Genomic DNA, 17,983 nt, shown 5'->3' on the forward strand with positions numbered 1-17,983 from the left:
ACGCACACAAGGGGAGAAATCGGTGATAAGGCCACCGGAACAAGAAAGAGATGGCGGTGAGTACCAGAAAAAGGACTGCAGCAGTGAAGCAATTTATAGGAAGAAGAAACCGAGGCTTACATAAAAATATATATAGTATATGCATCTGTTCGTGCGAGAGGAAGAAAAGAATTAGAGAGATTGGAAGGTTCTCTGCTGTTCAATTAAGAATAAAAGAGGATGACTCGCCCTCTCCTTCCTGAGCACAAACCACGTGTCCAATAAAAGGACACGTGTTTTATTTTATAACTGAACGTAGTCTGCTAAACGATGACTTGTAATTTATCGATAAATATCGCACACCAAAATTGATCAGAAAATTTCCAAAATAGTCTTAAAATATCACAAATAATTCGAAGTTACTAAAATAAAATTTCCAAAATTTTTAAGCTGTTTTTAAAATGCAACTCATACTCGCATTAAGCAATTAACGAACCGAGCTATACTTAAAACAAATTCAGAATATTATGAAAAAGTCTTAAAATGTTACAAATATCCCGAAGTTTATAAAAATATAAATTTCTAAATTTTAAAATAATTTTTGAAACATAATTTTGTACCCGCTTTTTACGAATAAACGAAACAACGTGCGGGTGAAATTAATCTCAAAAATTCCCAAAATAATTTTAAAATTTTCGGAATATTCCAAACTTAAATAAATATGAGTTTCATAATTTTTGAAGAATTCTGGAATTAAATATAAATTTTACAATTAAATATAATCAGAAAATCATACAGGGTTAAATAATTGATAAAATATTGATATTTAAATTTTGTAAAATCCTAAAAATATTTATTAAAATTATAGAATCATAAAACTAATTTTAGAGACAATCCAAATATTTACGGATTTGAAACTCTAATAAAATCACCTTTAAAAATAAAACAGAATAATATAACTCAATCTTTAACTACACATTCCAATCATTTACACCAATAAATCACAGACAAATAGCATATATCATCATATTGCTACCAAAACCAAGACAAATATTTTATTTAATTAATACTTCCACAATTACATATTTAAATAATTTAAAAATACACGAGTCGTTATAGCGTTTCATGGCTCAATCTCAGCCATTGAATCTCAACCGTTTTAATCTAGGACGTCCATTTCAAAGTGTCCCAAACGTCACCCATTTTGGCTCCCAAACTCATTTTTGGGCGCCTGTATAAAGGGTCAAAACACACTTAGCATACCTTTTATCATTTTCCGGCAACTAAGCACAAACCACCGCAGTTCCTTTCAAGTTTGATAATCACGGGCAGCAATAACTCAACATTTCATGATCATCCCATATCAATCCAACAACACCTTCAAATCAGTAAGTCTCCTTTTTTCTTTTCGTGTATTTTACACTCCTATGCAAGTTTAGCAGTTTTGTTGTTTTTGCATGCAAGTCCAGAGGCGATTTTCTGGGCTTGGTTTTATGTTTTTGTGTTGCTTTTTTGGTTTGGGATGATATTTCTGGGTAGTTGGTTGGTTTTTATTGGATTTTTTTTTGGGGCGCCCAACGTGTTTAAAAAGGGCATGCGAGGTGTTCTCCAGTCAAGAACTCTCTTCGGGGGGATCTTGACTGTTGAACATCCTTCGGGAACCAACCCAGGGTGTAGTTTTTTTGTCTCGATTTTAAGATGGCAATCGAAGGGTTTCTAAGGGGTAAGAACTTCCTTTGGGAAACTTGCTCATTAGAACATCCTTCGGAAGTCGACTCCAGGCACCTTTTCTTTCTTCGCTCAGTTCTAGGACATGTACTCGGTCCTTTTTCCTTTAACTTATCGTTTTAGTTTAATCCGAGTACATGGACTAACTTGTCTCTTCATTTTCTGATTCAGGGACAAGGACCGAGCGAACCCTCCTGTCGAAACCTCTGTTTTGAGGGCAAATACTTTGACTGGGACATCTTCTTTTCTCCCGGAGAGGATGGGCCGAGCCCTTTATGGTTCCGTGGTGAACTATCCGGCTGCGAATAATCAATCGGAGTTATCGAAAGAACGAGTGATCCAGATGTATTCTGACTTCTTCGTTCCCCGAGGCTTCTTCTGGCTTTATGCTGCCAAGGAGAATAAATGAATTTACGACACCACGGGAGTGCCGAAGGGGTATGGCGACTATGCCATCGGGATCTCAGAAGCGGCGTTTAAATGCGGCTTCAGAGTACCGGTGTTGAAGATCCTGAGACATCTCTTCAGCCAGATGGGGATCATAGTGGGATAAATGGATCCCAACAGGTTCATCCAAATCAATTATTTCCAGAATAGGTGCCTTCATGACAGAATTTATCCCTGCACTCGGCTATTCTGGTATCATTATGATTTCCGGAAGAATCCTAAGAGCCCGGGTTTCTACACCATCGCTCGTCAGGCGGGCAGAGCGGATTGGAAGGCCACCAATTCCAGTAACAAGACCACTCATACTCACTGGTGCTTCGCTAGTGGGCCTAAGCTGGCCAAAATGTCGGTCTGGCGCGATGTGAATGCTTCGTTGCTCATCATTCCGAATTTGTCGGACGAAGGAAAGGATAATTCTGAGGCTTTGATAGATGTCAATGTGAGCAAGCTCGGTCCCGAGAAGTTTCGGGATAGGGACTGGCTCCTGAGTTTGTAGGGTGGGGGTAACAAACTCATCCTTCGTCTGTTTCCTTTTCGTTGTAGTTTATCATATTTTTATCATTTATGTAGTTGCTTTCATTGTTTGTACGTCCTCTCATTCCTTCTGTCTTCCTTATTTACATAGTATAATGCAGCATATGTTTAGACTGACCCTTCTTTTGTCTTTTGTCTTTTGTCTGATCGAAAGAAAGAAGGTCAGGGCGGCCGAAAAGAGAGCTGCGGAGGAGGCAGCGAAGGCTAAGGCCGTCGGGAAGAAGTCTGTTCTTGACCCTTCCGAGGAGACGGATGAGAGGGCTGAGACTGAAAGAGTTTCGCCACTTCGCCAGGTCCCATTTACTTCGGAGAGAGGTGAGGGGGATGAGCCAGAGTTCTTAGGGGAAGGGGCCCCTTTTTTAAACGAACCTGAAGCCGTGACGGGGTTGTTCATATTTATCTCCTTGGGTGGGGCGTTCTGACATCCGATCACACTGTCTATCCAGCTAGGTAGTCAACGAAAGAGGTGGCCTCGGACCTGTGTCGCGGCCTTCAGCTCCCAGCCGACCTTCCCGCCTTTGCATCAGCTTCTCCGACCGAATCTTGCACTGAGCTTATGTCCTTTTTGTCCCTGGTATGCATTTCAATTTGCATTTATTCGCCCTTATCTTTTGGTAATATTTCTCTTCTTCTTTCGTTTGACATTTTTGCCTTGTGTATTTTTTGCAGGCTGCTCCTTGGGCTGCGGCCATGGAGGACAAGGTTAGGGACATGGAGACTCGGATGGCCGAGGTGAAGGAGCTGGAAAGGAGGGTCACGGCGGCCGAGAAGGAGCTCGGGAGGGTGTAGACCCAGAACGAGACACTGGTTAGTCAGGCCAAGGTGTTGCAGGCTGACAAGACAAGGCTGGAAGGGGATCTCGAAAGGGTGAACAGGAGAATCGGCCACCGAAATGTCTAGCTGAAGAAGTCCCACAAGGAGCTTCGGAAGTCGAAGAAACAGCTGGACAGGACGGAGGATCGCTGCTTCCAGTTTGGCGCTGATTATGTCTTGGAGAAGGCAAATGGCCTTGACTGGGATTAGAAACAGTTGTGGGACGACATCCTGGAGGATCCTATCATTCGGCCAGCGGTAGAAGCCCCTTTCTCCTCTTCCAGCGAAGACGAAGATCTCTCGGATGAGGACCTTCAGTCTTAACCTTTCAGCTCTAAGGTGCTTGATATGACAGAAGATGATCTTGTGGTGAAGTTTTTTGTTGGTGTTTCTATATGTTCATCTATTTGACTTGTAATTTGTTTTCTTTGTTGTTAGATATATTTGATAATGTCATGACTAATGTGATTTATGTTTAGTTTTCAGATCTTACTTAAACAGGACAAATCAGTACTTAACTGAAATCAGTACTTATACTGAAGTCAGAACTTAAGTCATCAGTACTTAAGGTTCAGGAGATATTTATCAGAAGATAATATCAGGACTTAAAGGAAACGTTCAGATAAGGAAGGCAGATGATTTACAGGAAGAGAAGATCGAGACAAATATAAGAAGAGATATGCTTGAAGAAGGAATTCTATGAAGAATAGAATACTTGGAAGAAAAGATATCTGATTGATATATTTTAGGAAGCATAATTATATTCCATATCAATTAGCGATTATCTTGTAACTGTGTAGTATATAAACACAGACATAGGGTTTACACTATAAGTGTTATCATTATCGAGAAGATTATTCATTGTAACCCTAGCAGCTCTCGTGATATTTGTTCATCACTGAGAGAGGACAGTTCCATACTGTAACCGAGTTTATTGTTTTGAATAAAGTTTGTTTTCTGTTACTTGAGTTATTAAAGTTCGATTTGATTGTGTTATACACTGTATTCACCCCCCTCTACAGTGTGTGTGTGACCTAACAAGTGGTATCAGAGCCTATCTGTTAACACACAAACAGATTACTGGAGAAATACTATGTTAATAGCATAAATTCTGATAATCAGTCGTGACTCACTTACACTGAGAAGCCACTGTAAAATGGAATTTCAAAAGATGCATAAAATAAGCACAAAATAGTTGAGGGGGACTCATGCATGAACTCATTCAATAGTAGGCTTCAGAATAATGACAGATTTTAAGTAAAGTTTTAGTTATGCCTTATTTCTAAGATGTACTGAAGTGAATCAGACTTTACTCTTTATCTGATATTTAGCTTAATGCACACACTAGCACTCCATATGAATGATGAAAATTACTGTGGTGATCAATATTGTTTTAGATGAACAGTTTATGTGTCAGATTGCATAAATTCTTAGGACAAGTTCTGATGAAAGTTCTGATAAATAAGTCCTGAAGAACCGAAATCAGAATTTGTGTGCAGAATCACAAAGATAGGCATTCATTTTTTTTTAGTTAAGAAATCATGTTCTGATGACTGTTAAGTTCTGATATAAGTCTAAGTTCTGATATAAAATACTAATCCTTTACTTGACTTATTTGTGGTTACAATCTGAAACAGTCTCATTTTAAATCAGAATATATTTGGGTGGAATATTAACAGTCAATCTAATTAGGGATAGTGGTACACGTACATGCACATTAAATTTTTTTACTTGTTTCTTGTGCGCATTAAACCCTGTTTTACACTTCCAATGACTGTTTTTCTTCTTCCCAGTCTAGGGAGACGAGGTAGAATTATTTCTACCTGTCAGCATTAAATTTCCTTGCGTCTCCTGGCATTCTCTTGCCTATATATATCAACACCTCAAATCAGCCTACACATCATTTCTTTTCTCACATACTCACTCTTCTTTCCTTCATACCAACACAAATATGGTCAACTACAATATGTTTTTGAACTATGAGACCTTCAACATGGAGCTGAGCTGTGAGGACTGGCAGCAGGAATGACATGTAACTGTCATTCCTGATGAGATTTGGGACTCGGTTCCCCAGGAGGTTCTCACACACCTCCTGTTCTTTTACATGGACTACCATCGCCATCTGGAGCGATTGGAGAAAGAAAGGCTGGAAGCTCTCCGCCAACAAGAGCGAATCATATGACTCGCTATTCTTTTTGTAGAGAGTCGAAAGAAGAAATAATTTATTTTCTTCTTCCTGTTTTTCTTCATCGTCAGCTTTGTCTGGCTTCTTAGCCAAGGACAAAAGCTGTTGATGTTAGGTTTAGTAGCTTAGGACGGTCTTGTAATGCTCTGATGTAATTTCAATTTCATGAATGTATTCTCTTAATATATTAATGGAATTTTATATTTTTACAAGATTCTGTCTCTGAGATGTTTGCAATTTTACTGCACTGTTAAATCCTGATATATCCATATTCTGATGATCATTTTAATTATTGATTTAAATTAAGTTCTGATTTTAAAATATCAGTACTTGTTTACTTGATTTAATTCTGGTCATTCTCACATTCGAATTTTTTTTGAATATTGGTTTTGCAGTGAAAATAATTAAATACGTGGGAACAGTTTAAATTTTGATTTAAAACTGACTTACCACAATTAATGGGATTACTGGGTAAGTGGAACGGTTTTTCCTTGAAAAACTGCATGTGTTAAGTAATGATTACTGTTTTCCCGTGCCCATTAACTATTCATTATTGTTGCATGTCTGACAGGTGTCCAACGGTTATTTTTTTTAACCAAGTATAAGTAAGAGAGAGAGAAGATTATTTAATCTTTTATTTACTTTTACACTTTATCTCTCTTTCTTTGCTCTTATTTTCTCTCATCTCCTGACGTTGGTTTTTCATATAGACATTTTATCAAACACCTTACAGGAAATCTCAATTTTCAATTTTTCTCATGGCACCTAAGGATTTGATCATCGATGGAGCCAAGTTCGTTCCCAACAACTATGCTGTAATTCTAAATCATGATGAAGCTCCGTCTGAGTTGCATTTTGTGCAAGATCTTCTTGCACACAGTGAAATTGGGTATGCATTGACCCAGCCTTCAGTCTTTTCAAGCCAACAAGTTCTGACATTTTGGCGGACTGGGAATTTTGATAATGGTGGTGCTAATGGCTCTCCCAGCATTATTTTTGAAGTGGATGATTCTGAACATGTGGTAACTCCTGGTACAGTTCGCAAGGCTTTACATTTACCAGAAGGTTGCATTTTCTCAACACCGGATGAACCAGCTCTACAGCAGTTCATGGCCAGTTTGGGGTATGAGAGGAGTTTGGCTAAGCTTGGACAGTTGAAACGAGCACACATCAGAAAAGAATGGAGCTTCTTCTTCGACTGCATTACTAAAGCCTTCGGGAATAAGTGTTCTAACTTTGATGCCATTCCTATAATGAGTCAGCACATCGAGTATGCTATTATTAACCGAACTCATTTTGATTTTGCAAGTGCTGTGATAGGTTTTATTGGGGATAGGATGATAGAGGATAGGAATGTTGTTTACTTTGCTAGATTTTGTCAGCTTATATAAAATTTCTGTTGTGCTGATGAACCTCAACCTATCACTGACTTATACCCACCCTTTAAAATTGTTAAACGAGCCTTTAATGACTTGGTAAATGTTGACCTTAAGAAAACGGTGGTTAGACCTTTACAGATTCCTCAGTCTGTAAAACAGATCCTGGTAAATGCTGATCCTCAAACCTATAGATCTGTTTATCCTGATGTTCAATCTACCACCACATCTCAAACACTACACCAACCATCAGAACAAACCATAGATACATCTATACCTCAACCCTCCCTCAGAACATATCTTAAAACATATCTCACACCTTCACAGACAGCTCAACCTTCATCCTCAGCACCTACTGTGAAGCCTTCATCTTCCAAGCCCAAGATGACAAAGACTGTTCCTCAGACACCACAGAAGAGAAGGAGGATTATTCTGAGAGATGAGTCTAATAGTGAGGAACAGGTTTCTGCATCAGAACCTGTTGTTATAGAAGCTGAGAAGGTTCCTTCTCAGAAGGATGCTGGAATTGGGGGATCTAAGCTTCTCAAAAGTCTTAGAAGAATGACTTCAGCTGAACCGCCCAAGGACTCCCCACCTTCAAAGAGATACAAGAAACAGAGAGCTAAAAGGACAGCTTCAGATGATGAGGAAGCAGCAGCTAAGGAAGGAGATCAGGAATCTCTTATCTCAAAAGAACCATAGTTTGCTGAAGCTACTGCATCTCCTTCTTCATTGTCCCCAACTCAGGAAGTTGCTACAGACAAGGCAAACACACCATTTGTGTCTCCTGTACATGAAACTGTATCTCCTGTAGACCCAGGCACAAGTGCTGAAATTGATATTCAAAACCTGGTTGTGCCTGAGGTTCTCTACTTAGAAGCTCCAACAGCAATTAATCCATCAACAACACATGTTACTGATGCTACTCAAACTCCATAATTGTCTACCACACATTCTCTGCATCTAGATGTTGATGATCAGAATATAGGTGAGCATCAGGATATGGCTGTTGATCAGAACTTGGAAACAGATCAGCACTTAGAGGATGATGCTGAAGCCTCGATTGCTTCTCATACTGTTGTTTTATCAGAAGATGCTGATTCTGTAAGTTCTGATGCTGCAAATGCTGATGAAACTGGTGATGCTGCTCCAAATGCAGATGTTGATGAAGCTGGTCCTTCAGGACATGCACCTCCACAAACTGTTTCTAAATCTGAACTAGTCAAGAAGTTTGTACGAGGAGAAGCACTAGTACCTTGGAGTGAAACTCCTAGAGGACAGGAGTGGACTAAGGAATGGAACTCAGTTACCTTTGTTCCATCTGAAAAGATTCTTGCTGAGCACTTGGACAAAGCTGATTAGATGTTAATTAATGATGATTTCAAGACACAGCTTCGAGTCACTGCATTGAGTACTAGACATCTTCAAGGTCTTCACTCAACAACTCATGCAGAGTTACATAAAATTCAGGAAGAATTGCTCAAGCAAGAAACAGTTAAGAAACTTGAAAAGAAAAGTTTCTTTCAACCTACCTTTGACAGAGTTGCTTACATTGAGAAGACCCAAGAGAAGCAACAGTCTCAGATTAATGATATTTTGAAAAATCAAGCTTCTCAGCAAACTCAACTCGATGAAATCCAAGCCTCAGTGGAAATGCTTGTCTCTCTTCTCTTACCTGCTGATGCCAAAAAGGGGGAGAAAGTAATTAAGTCCAAATGCAAAACTGATAAGACACTGAAGGGGAAGGATGATGAAAAAGATGACCAGGGAAACTCTGGAATGGGTGGAGGTCATGGTCAAGGTAGAAGTTTCTCATCAAGAAGAGTTGAAACTACAAGTCATTCTGATACTGGAAAAAGAATTACTTCTGCTACTGGTAAAAGGATAAGTTCTGATGAACTTTTGGATCTTGATGAAAAATTATCAAGACAGTTATTTCTTAAGGAGAATCCAGGAATGGACTTGGAAAGTCTGATGGAAGAAAAAGCTAGACTTAAGTCAGAAAAAGTCAAATCTAAATCTGAAGCTTCTGTTGGTAAAAAGAAACTTTCAAAAGTCAAAGGCATTGTGATAAAAGAAAGATCAAATCATGAAGCAACCAAGGCTAAATCATAATTACAGATAGATCCAAGGTCTAAGGGCAAAGAGAAAATTGGTGAACCTATAAAGGTTTATGTGCCTCCTGTGGATGAAGAAATTACTGTTGAAGATGCTGATCTTGCTCTGACTTCAAAAAAAATTTCTAAGACAACCTCTGACATGGCTCAAGTTGTTCAGAGTAAAGATAGAGTTAGTTCTGATATCTCAAAGAAGCAAGTAACCTCTGACATAGCTCAAGTTAACTTGATATCAGAAGATAAATCAAAGGAAACCTCTGACATTGCTCATGTTAAACCTTCAAAGATACTCCTACCAGGATTCACCAAAGCCAAACAGACTCAACCTTTGAAGACTGCTGCAAGTGGTTTTGAAGCAAGAGTGGTTACTGGAAAGGAAGCAAGAGATAAAATTGGATTGGGAACTGCTGATGAAAGAAGAATACAGAACACAACCAATGATCCAACTTCCTTAAGTGAACCAGGTATTGGAGCAACTCATGCAAGATTGAATCAACTAGAATCTGTACAAATGGTTTACCATACCTACTTGAAAGAACACATCTTGTTGTACTTCATGACAGATGGTAGGGTTTATCATATAAGGGAAAATGCCATTCCACTGAAGTATTTTGAAGAATTGGAACATGTATTATTCTTACTTCAAGTGAATGACAAAATAACAGAAAGTGCTGCAAACTATTTGAAGAGTCAAATTCAGAGACAGAAAAGGCTTTATTCTGTTAAGTCTGACAACACATATCTTCCAAAGTACAGAGATCACAAGGGTGATATTGTTGAAATGAAGCCTAACTCTGCTAAGATTATAACTACCTTTCTGGGTTACAAGGCTGTGGAATTCAATCTTGAGTCTGACAAGGCGTATTTGTTCAGACTGGATTAGGACATAAAGAAAGCTAAAATTAATGATCTCAGGGCTGCAATCTTTCAAACTGGTGAAGATTCTGCAGAACTTAAAGATGCTAAAAGGAGGATGATTGATGAACTCAGATATGCTGAGAGATGTTTGTTAAAGAATTATCTCAGAACAACTCCTGACATCAGAGAGATCAGAAGATGAAGCCAAGTCAAGATCTACAACTGCTCAAATTCTGATATGAATACAGACTGAAGTTGTTATCAGAAGTTAAAGTTGGTAAAGCTTTAAGGACTGTAAGTTGTAGTTATCTAGTCAAATTCTCATGCATTTGTACTTAATGTTTTTGACATCATCAAATATCTGTTAACTTGTATATTATGCTAATTTACAAGTTGGGGGAGATTGTTAGATATATTTGATAATGTCATGACTAATGTGATTTATGTTTAGTTTTCAGATCTTACTTAAATAAGACAAATCAGTACTTAACTGAAATCAGCACTTATACTGAAGTCAGAACTTAAGTCATCAGTACTTAAGGTTCAGGAGATATTTATCAGAAGATAATATCAGGACTTAAAGGAAATGTTCAGATAAGGAAGGCAACTGATTTACAGGAAGAGAAGATCGAGACAAACATAAGAAGAGATATGCATGAAGAAGGAATTCTATGAAGAATAGAATACTTGGAAGAAAAGATATCTGATTGATATATTTTAGGAAGCATAATTATATTCCATATCAATTAGCGATTATCTTGTAACTGTGTAGTATATAAACACATACATAGGGTTTACACTATAATTGTTATCATTATCGAGAAGATTATTCATTGTAACCCTAGCAGCTCTCGTGATATTTGTTCATCACTGAGAGAGGACAGTTCCATACTGTAACAGAGTTAATTTTTTTGAATAACGTTTGTTTTCTGTTACTTGAGTTATTAAAGTTCGATTTGATTGTGCTATACACTGTATTCACCCCCCTCTACAGTGTGTGTGTGACCTAACATTTGTAATTGACATTTCTGCCTTCGGGCTTTTGTAATTTAACTATCCTTCAGGATTTTAATGCATCTTTCGCCTTTTGTTTTTTTTATCTAAGGCTTAATCTTTATTGCTTTAATGCATCTTTCATCTTTTATCAACATTGTACTTATTGCATCTTCAGCTTAATGTTTTGCCTTAGAAAATTTAACTCAAATTTTTAAATTTGAGTACCTATTTTCCTTCTTCGGCCCCAAGTGTTATAGGACGAGTTTTAAGTTCGACTGTTAACACTAAGAAGGACTCCTTGTGGGCGAAGGAACAAGTGTGGTAGTCATCTCTGGGTTGCCCCTGGACCAGCATGTCTTCGTTTCATCGGTCAAGATGGGTAAAAACTAACTTTAAATGATAAGCCAAGAAGGGTAAGGGCTTGTCTCCTTCGGGGTTGCCCTTAGACAAGACCTTCGTCGTTCTTCGGTTTTAGAATTTTATGCACGATTTGAGGGCGAAGGGTCCTGTCTTCTTTGGGATTGCCCCTAGACAGGGTCTACTTCGGCCTTCGGTAATATCGTTTTATTGTATGAAAGAATTCTAAAGGGAAGGACGAAGGAGAAAGTCTCTTTGCAGTATTGCCCCTAGAGATTATTCATTCATCCTAAACGGATGTTCATTGTGAATTAGATAAACCAAACGTGTTGGCCGAAGGGTTTATCTTCTTCGGGGTCGTCCCTAGATAGTACTACTTCGGCCACTCAGTTTGTAATTATTTGAAAGAAATCTGTGAAAAAGAAGTGGATTTTTATTCCACTAAATTATTACAATTTTCACATGAAATTCAGAGAGAAGTACAGATTGACAATAAAGGAAATTTCTTACTGGTAAAACTTTCACAGGCGACTAGCATGCCAAGTGTTTTTGATTGCTTCGCCAGTTAGTGTTTGTAGTTTATATGTTCCTGGTCGAACAATCTCGATCACCTTGTAGGGTCCTTACCAATTTGGCCGAAGCTTCCCTTGCTTCGCTGGCATGGACGCAGCTAGTTCCCTTGGGACCAGGTCTTCGATCTCGAACGACCTTTTTTGATGCCGCAGTCATAATGTTGGGCTGCCTGTAGTAGATACTTGATGTTTCTTTGGTGGGAAGCCTCTCTTCTTCTAGTAGGCCCACGTTTGCTCTCAATCCGAAGTTATTGGCTTCCACATTATAGACCTCAGTTCTGAAAGATTCCAAACCTACTTCGACTGGAATTAGGGCTTCGGTCTCGTAAGCCATCCTGAAAGGAGTTTCCCCCGTAGAAGATCTAGGGGTCGTTTGGTAATCCCACAAGACCCAAGGTAGTTCTTCGGACCATCTTCCTTTAGCATCGCTCAACCTATTCTTTATTCCTTGAAAGATTATTTTGTTTGTTACTTCGATTGCCCCGTTTCCCTGCGGATGGGCTACCGAGCTAAATCTATGTTCAATCCCAAACTGATGTAGAAACTTTCAGAATTTGTTTCCGACAAATTGAGTTCCATTGTCCGAGATGCAAATCTTTGGAATCCCAAATCTGAGAATGATCTGCTCCAGGAAGAATTTCTTAGCGACTTCTTCGGTGATTGCCGATAATGGTCGGGCTTCGACCCACTTGGTCATGTAGTCGATGGCAATTATGCAATATTTTGCTTGTTTGGTGCTGGTTGGAAGAATCCCCATAATATCTACATCCCACATGGCGAAGGGAATAGGGATGAGCATCGAAGTCATTTCTTCAGGAGGTTGCTTTAGAACCGTGGTGAACAACTGACATTGTACGCATTTTTTTGCATATTCACTTGCATCGGCTTTCAAAGTCGGCCAGAAGAACCCTTGATGAAGGATTTTAAAGGCGAGAGACCGGCCGACTAGGTGCTCCCCGCAAATTCCTTCGTGCACCGCTTCAAGATCCTGATGTTGCTCTTTAATGTTTAAGCATCTAAGGAGGGACTGACTGACATAACGGCGATACATTCTTCCATTAACAACTGTGTAGCTCGATGCTCTATATTTTACTTTTAGTGCTTCCTGTCGGTCCATAGGCAGGATTTCTTTTTACAGAAAGCTTCGGATCGGAGTCATCCAGTCAGTGCCTTGGTCAATTTCCAGGTAGTTATTTTTCTCGATTGAAGGCGTTTTGGCTTCGGTGAGGTAAATAGAACCGGTTAGGCTCTTAGTCTCAGCCGAAGCTAGCCTGGACAGGGCGTATGCCCTGCCGTTGTTCTCCCTGCCAATTTGACTTAGCTCAAAAGTTTCGAAGGATAAAGAAGCATCTTTTACCTTAATGGTATAAGCCTTTGTCCGGGGATCCCGTTGCTCGTATTCTCCTGAGAAGTGCTTTGCTACCATCATTGAATTGCTGAAATCCCTTAGGTGCTTCGCCTCTAGACTTCGGGCCAACTCAATTCCTGCAAGGAGTGCTTCGTACTCGGCTTCATTATTGGTGAGGGGAAAGTCAAATCTTATAGCCTGGCATATCTCAAACCCTTCGGGGCTGGAAAGTATTAAGCCGGCCCCGCATTTTTTCCCTGCCAGTGATCGGTCTACAAAGAGTTTCCATTTACCTGGAGTCTGAATCAGCTGTTCTTCTGGCGTGAGATCTTGCGGCCCCGAAAATGTGCATTCGACCATGAAGTCAGCCAAGGCTTGAGCTTTAATCGCCGTCCTGGGGACGTATTTAAGGTCAAACTCCCCAAGTTCGGTGGACCAGGCTACCACTCTTCCCGAGGCTTCAGGCCTTGTCAAAATCTTCTTCAGAGGTTGACTAGTGACAACGTGAATTGTTCGGCTTTGAAAGTAGTGTCGCAATTTTTGGGAGGCCATAACCAGCCCATATGCGAATTTTTTAGCGTTGGGTATCATGTTTCTGCATCCTTTAGGACATGAGATACATAGAATACAGGATGTTGATTACCTTCATGAATTTTCGTAAGCAATGCCCCTAGTGTTCTTTCGGACATGGCCAGGTAAAGCTGAAGTGTTTTCTTCGAATCAGGCCTCATTAAGAGTGGTGCCTTAGTGAGGTATTCCTTCACTTCTTTGAACGCCTTTTGACATTCAGGCCCCCACTTAAAGTTCTTTGACCATTTAAGTACGGTGAAGAAAGGGAGCGCCTTATTGGCTGATCGGTAAATGAATCGCCGAAGGGCGGCCAGTCGACCGGTCAATTTTTGGATGTCTATGATGCATCTGGGGGCTTTCATATTGATGAATGCTTCGATCTTCTCAGGGTTCGCCTCTATCCCACGGGCACTAACCATATAGCCCAAAAACTTGCCACTGAATACTCCGAAGGTGCACTTGTTCGGATTAATCCTTATATTGTTTCTTCGGAGTGTTTCGAAGCATTTCTTCAAATCTTCGGCATGGTCTTGGAACAGGAACTTCACAATCATGTCGTCCATATAAGCTTCCATATTCCGACCGATCTGTTCTTTGAATAATTTGTTCACCACTCATTGAAATATGGCTTCGGCGTTTTTAGTCCGAAAGACATTTTAATATAAGCATAAGTCCTTTCGGAGTTATGAACGCTGTCTTGGGCACATCCTTATCATTCATGAAAATTTGATGATAGCCAGAAAAATCATCAAGAAAACTAAGTACCTAGTAACCAGCCATGACCTCTATCAGTTGATCGATTCTTGGCAAGGGGTAGTGGTCCTTCGGACATGCTTTATTAAGGTCTGTGTAGTCCACACACATCCTTTATTTCCCATTTTATTTTTAGACAAACGCCACATTAGCTAGCCAGTCTGGGTACTCAATTTCTTTTATGAACTTGGCCTCTAACAATTTTTCTACTTCGGCCTCTATTACCTTCTGTCGTTCGGCTGCAAAAGTTATCTTCTTCTGTTTCACGGGTTTGGCCTTGGGCTGCACATTTAGGCAGTGTTTTGCCGTCTTGGGATCCAAACTAGGCATGTTTTCTGGGCCCCAGGCAAACACATCATGGTACTTCCGGATCATAGTGATTACCTTTTCCTTCAGATCTTGTTCCATGTTCTTCCCAATCCGAACCATTTTTCCCGAATGGCCAGCGTACAGCTCTACTTCCTCGATTTCAGCCGTGGGTTCGGCGATCGGACTTGAAAGATCTGCTCCGAACTTCTCCAACTCAATATTCACTGTTTCCCTGCTTCCACTAAGCTCTGCTTCAGCCCTTTTTCTTTTCCAAGTTTCGCCCAGCTTCTCATAGTCCTGATCTTTCTCCAAGTCTTCCAACATTATAATTCGGGCAGTTTTTTGGTCGCCTCTCATTTCTCCTACCCCTTTCTCGGTTTGAAACTTGATCTTGAGGTGAGGTGTAGACTCTACCGCTTCGAAGGTTGACAAGAAGGGCCTTCCGAAAATGGCATTATAGGGGCTCTCGATCTGAACTACGTAGAACTTCATAGGCTTTTCCACGGTGTATGGTAATTTACCCAGAAGGACGGGAAGAGTGATCATTCCTTCAAACTGTATGGGGTGTCCTCCGAAGGCGTAGAGAGGGACTTCGTTACAGGGCTCCAACTGTTCTCCAGCCAGGTTCATCTTGCAGTAAGTCTTATGGAACAGTATGTTGGTCGAACTTCCGGTATCCACCATCACCTTCCAAATTTTATTCTGTCCAGTGATAGGGTTAATGATAAGGAGATCCTCATGTGGGTGAATGACATCCTCATAATCTTCAGTGCTAAAATTCATAGGCATATGGGGCTCCGCTTGTCCGAACTGATAGAGAATGTACACTTGACGGACATACTTTTTCTTCGCTATCTTGTTGTCCTTATCCAGAATATTGCCCCCAGATTTAGTCTTCATCTCGCCCCTTATCATGTCCCTTCACTCGGGCTCTTCAGCTTCTGGTTCCTCTTGATTATCCTTTGGACCCAGCCTGTCCCTTAGATGTCGGACGAACTGATTAGGTTCGCCTTCTTTGATCATTCGCTCAATCAGCTTTTTGAGATGGTAGCATTCGTCGGTGTTATGCCTCTTATCTCTATGATAATCACAGTATTTTTCGGGGTTCTTCTTATGATTTAGGATTTTCATCTTGGCAGGCCGAACGAACCCGGGCTTGCCTTTAATTTCATGGAGAATCTTGGAGATTGGCGCATTCAAAGGAGTGAACACGGCCGAATCTCTATCTCGACGTCGTTCATCCCCCCGGTCAGTTCCCTTCCTTCCTTCTTTCCTACTATCCCTTCGGTCGGATCCAGATCTTGAGTTCTCGGATCTGTCTGCTCGCTTCGATCGGTCGTCCCTTCAGGAGTCCTTGTACCCCCCCAATACTTTCCATTTTACGGTCAATGTTCTCGCCCCTCACATATATATCATTTAGGGATTTGGGGGGGAATCATAAAGAGAGGAACGAAGCTTTTTACCTTTATAGGGGTCTAGCCCTGCCATCAGAAAGCCCATAGCTTTGACCTTGTCCAGATTAGTTACCATTCCAGCTTCCTCCTTGAACCGAGCCAAATAATCCCCCAACTCTTCATTCGCCCTCTGTCTGCAGTGGACCAGGGCCTCAGTGTCCTTCGCCTTTCGACATAAGTGTGAGTAGTATTTCAGGAACTTTCTTTTCAGCTGCTCATACGACCCGATGGACCTAGGCTTGAGGGATTTATACCATATCGAGGTCGATCCCTTTAAATAAGTCTTGAACATTTTGCAGAGCATGATGTCATTATGCCCCATTCCAATTATGAGCAACTCGTATTTTTCACGATGGTCTTCGGGGTCTCCCTTTCCATTAAACTCACTCATCTTTGGGAACTGCCTTTCCTCGCCTAGAGGGGGTCGATACTGTTCAATTTCTTTTGTCACGATCGGCTCCTGATCGGCCCTTCGATCGCAAACATAGCCTTTTCCAGGCGTGTGAGCCTGATTCGCGACCCATCGGGTTCCTCGTCCGCATCAGATGAAAAAGGTTGCTTCGTCATCTTCCTTCGGGGATGCGAATCAGAGTCGGGCTCATCTTCTTCGGCATACACCCTGCAATCTTTCTTGTGCTTGGTCGTTCTTTCTTGTTCATCGGCCCGCAATTCCTAGCGTAGTGCTTTTTCTTGTAGCTCAATTACCTCCTTCTGGAGCCGCAAGGCCTTCAGCCGTAACACATCGGCTTCTCGCCGATTAGCGCTGGCCTCCGCGTCCTTCTCTGCTTGGTCATCTTTGGCCTTGCCCTTCTCCGCAGCTAGTTTTTCCGCTCAGATCTTTAGGAGCAAGGCTTCTTCCTTGGGGGTTAATTTAATGACCCCGTCGGCATCCGTTAGGGCGAGCGTCTGCCCCACATCGTGTGGGGGAAAACCTGGTGGTGGCGAGTTCTCATGGATTGAGTTTGTCATTGTCTCGATATCTCGTTCTATTATTCTCGTATTTCTCACAGACGGCGCCAAATGTTACACCCAGATTCCTTCGAAATGGATGAACAGGCTTCGACTGCTAGGAAGCTGCCTTCGGTAGTGACCTGAAAGGGAAGAGAATGCGAGGGATTGTTCCCCCGATTCACCTCCGGCGTGAGAATAAGGATCTGGATGTAAAGTGGGTATATAAATACAAGAAAAGTATAGAGTGTTTGAGAGAATAAGAAATGTAATGTTTATTTCTTACTTTCCAAGGGGTTTTATATCTGATTCTCCAATAATGCTCTTCCGTTACACATTGTTAATGGAGAGTAGTGAAAAGGGGGCGTTATGTTCTCCTGATCTCAACAGTTATAAGACAAAGTGGACCTCATCCTGGGGTGCTTTATGGGCCTTCGGCTCATGGGCCCGGTGGACCTTCGGCCCAATAATATAATTGTCAAATGAGTCTTCGTTCGGTGGGCCGTATTGGGCCCATTAAATATGATTATGAAATTCAAAATTTAAATATACTCATATACATTTCTAAAATTAGATTAATTAATTTATTTTGTGAGTACTCGTTTCTTCGTTTTTAATATCCGAATATTCAAGAACTCT

General features: G+C 40.7%; 2 protein-coding genes across 2 annotated transcripts; both read right to left on the reverse strand.

Annotated features, from left to right (window-relative positions):
* Nucleotides 1-13,094: 13,094 nt before the first annotated feature.
* LOC141718766 (uncharacterized) lies at nucleotides 13,095-13,901 on the reverse strand. The gene has a single exon (XM_074521151.1). It carries the CDS (start codon nucleotides 13,899-13,901, stop codon nucleotides 13,095-13,097), a length of 807 nt encoding a protein of 268 aa, XP_074377252.1.
* A 1,962-nt stretch (nucleotides 13,902-15,863) lies between these two features.
* On the reverse strand, nucleotides 15,864-16,787 carry LOC141718767 (uncharacterized). Its single transcript, XM_074521152.1, has 2 exons — nucleotides 16,406-16,787; nucleotides 15,864-16,261 (listed from the first exon to the last, which is right to left on the reverse strand). Exons 1-2 carry the CDS (start codon nucleotides 16,785-16,787, stop codon nucleotides 15,864-15,866), a joined length of 780 nt encoding a protein of 259 aa, XP_074377253.1.
* Nucleotides 16,788-17,983: the final 1,196 nt, after the last annotated feature.

Source organism: Apium graveolens, chromosome 4 (genome assembly GCF_009905375.1).
Source record: "Apium graveolens cultivar Ventura chromosome 4, ASM990537v1, whole genome shotgun sequence".
Classification (NCBI taxonomy): Eukaryota; Viridiplantae; Streptophyta; class Magnoliopsida; order Apiales; family Apiaceae; genus Apium; species Apium graveolens.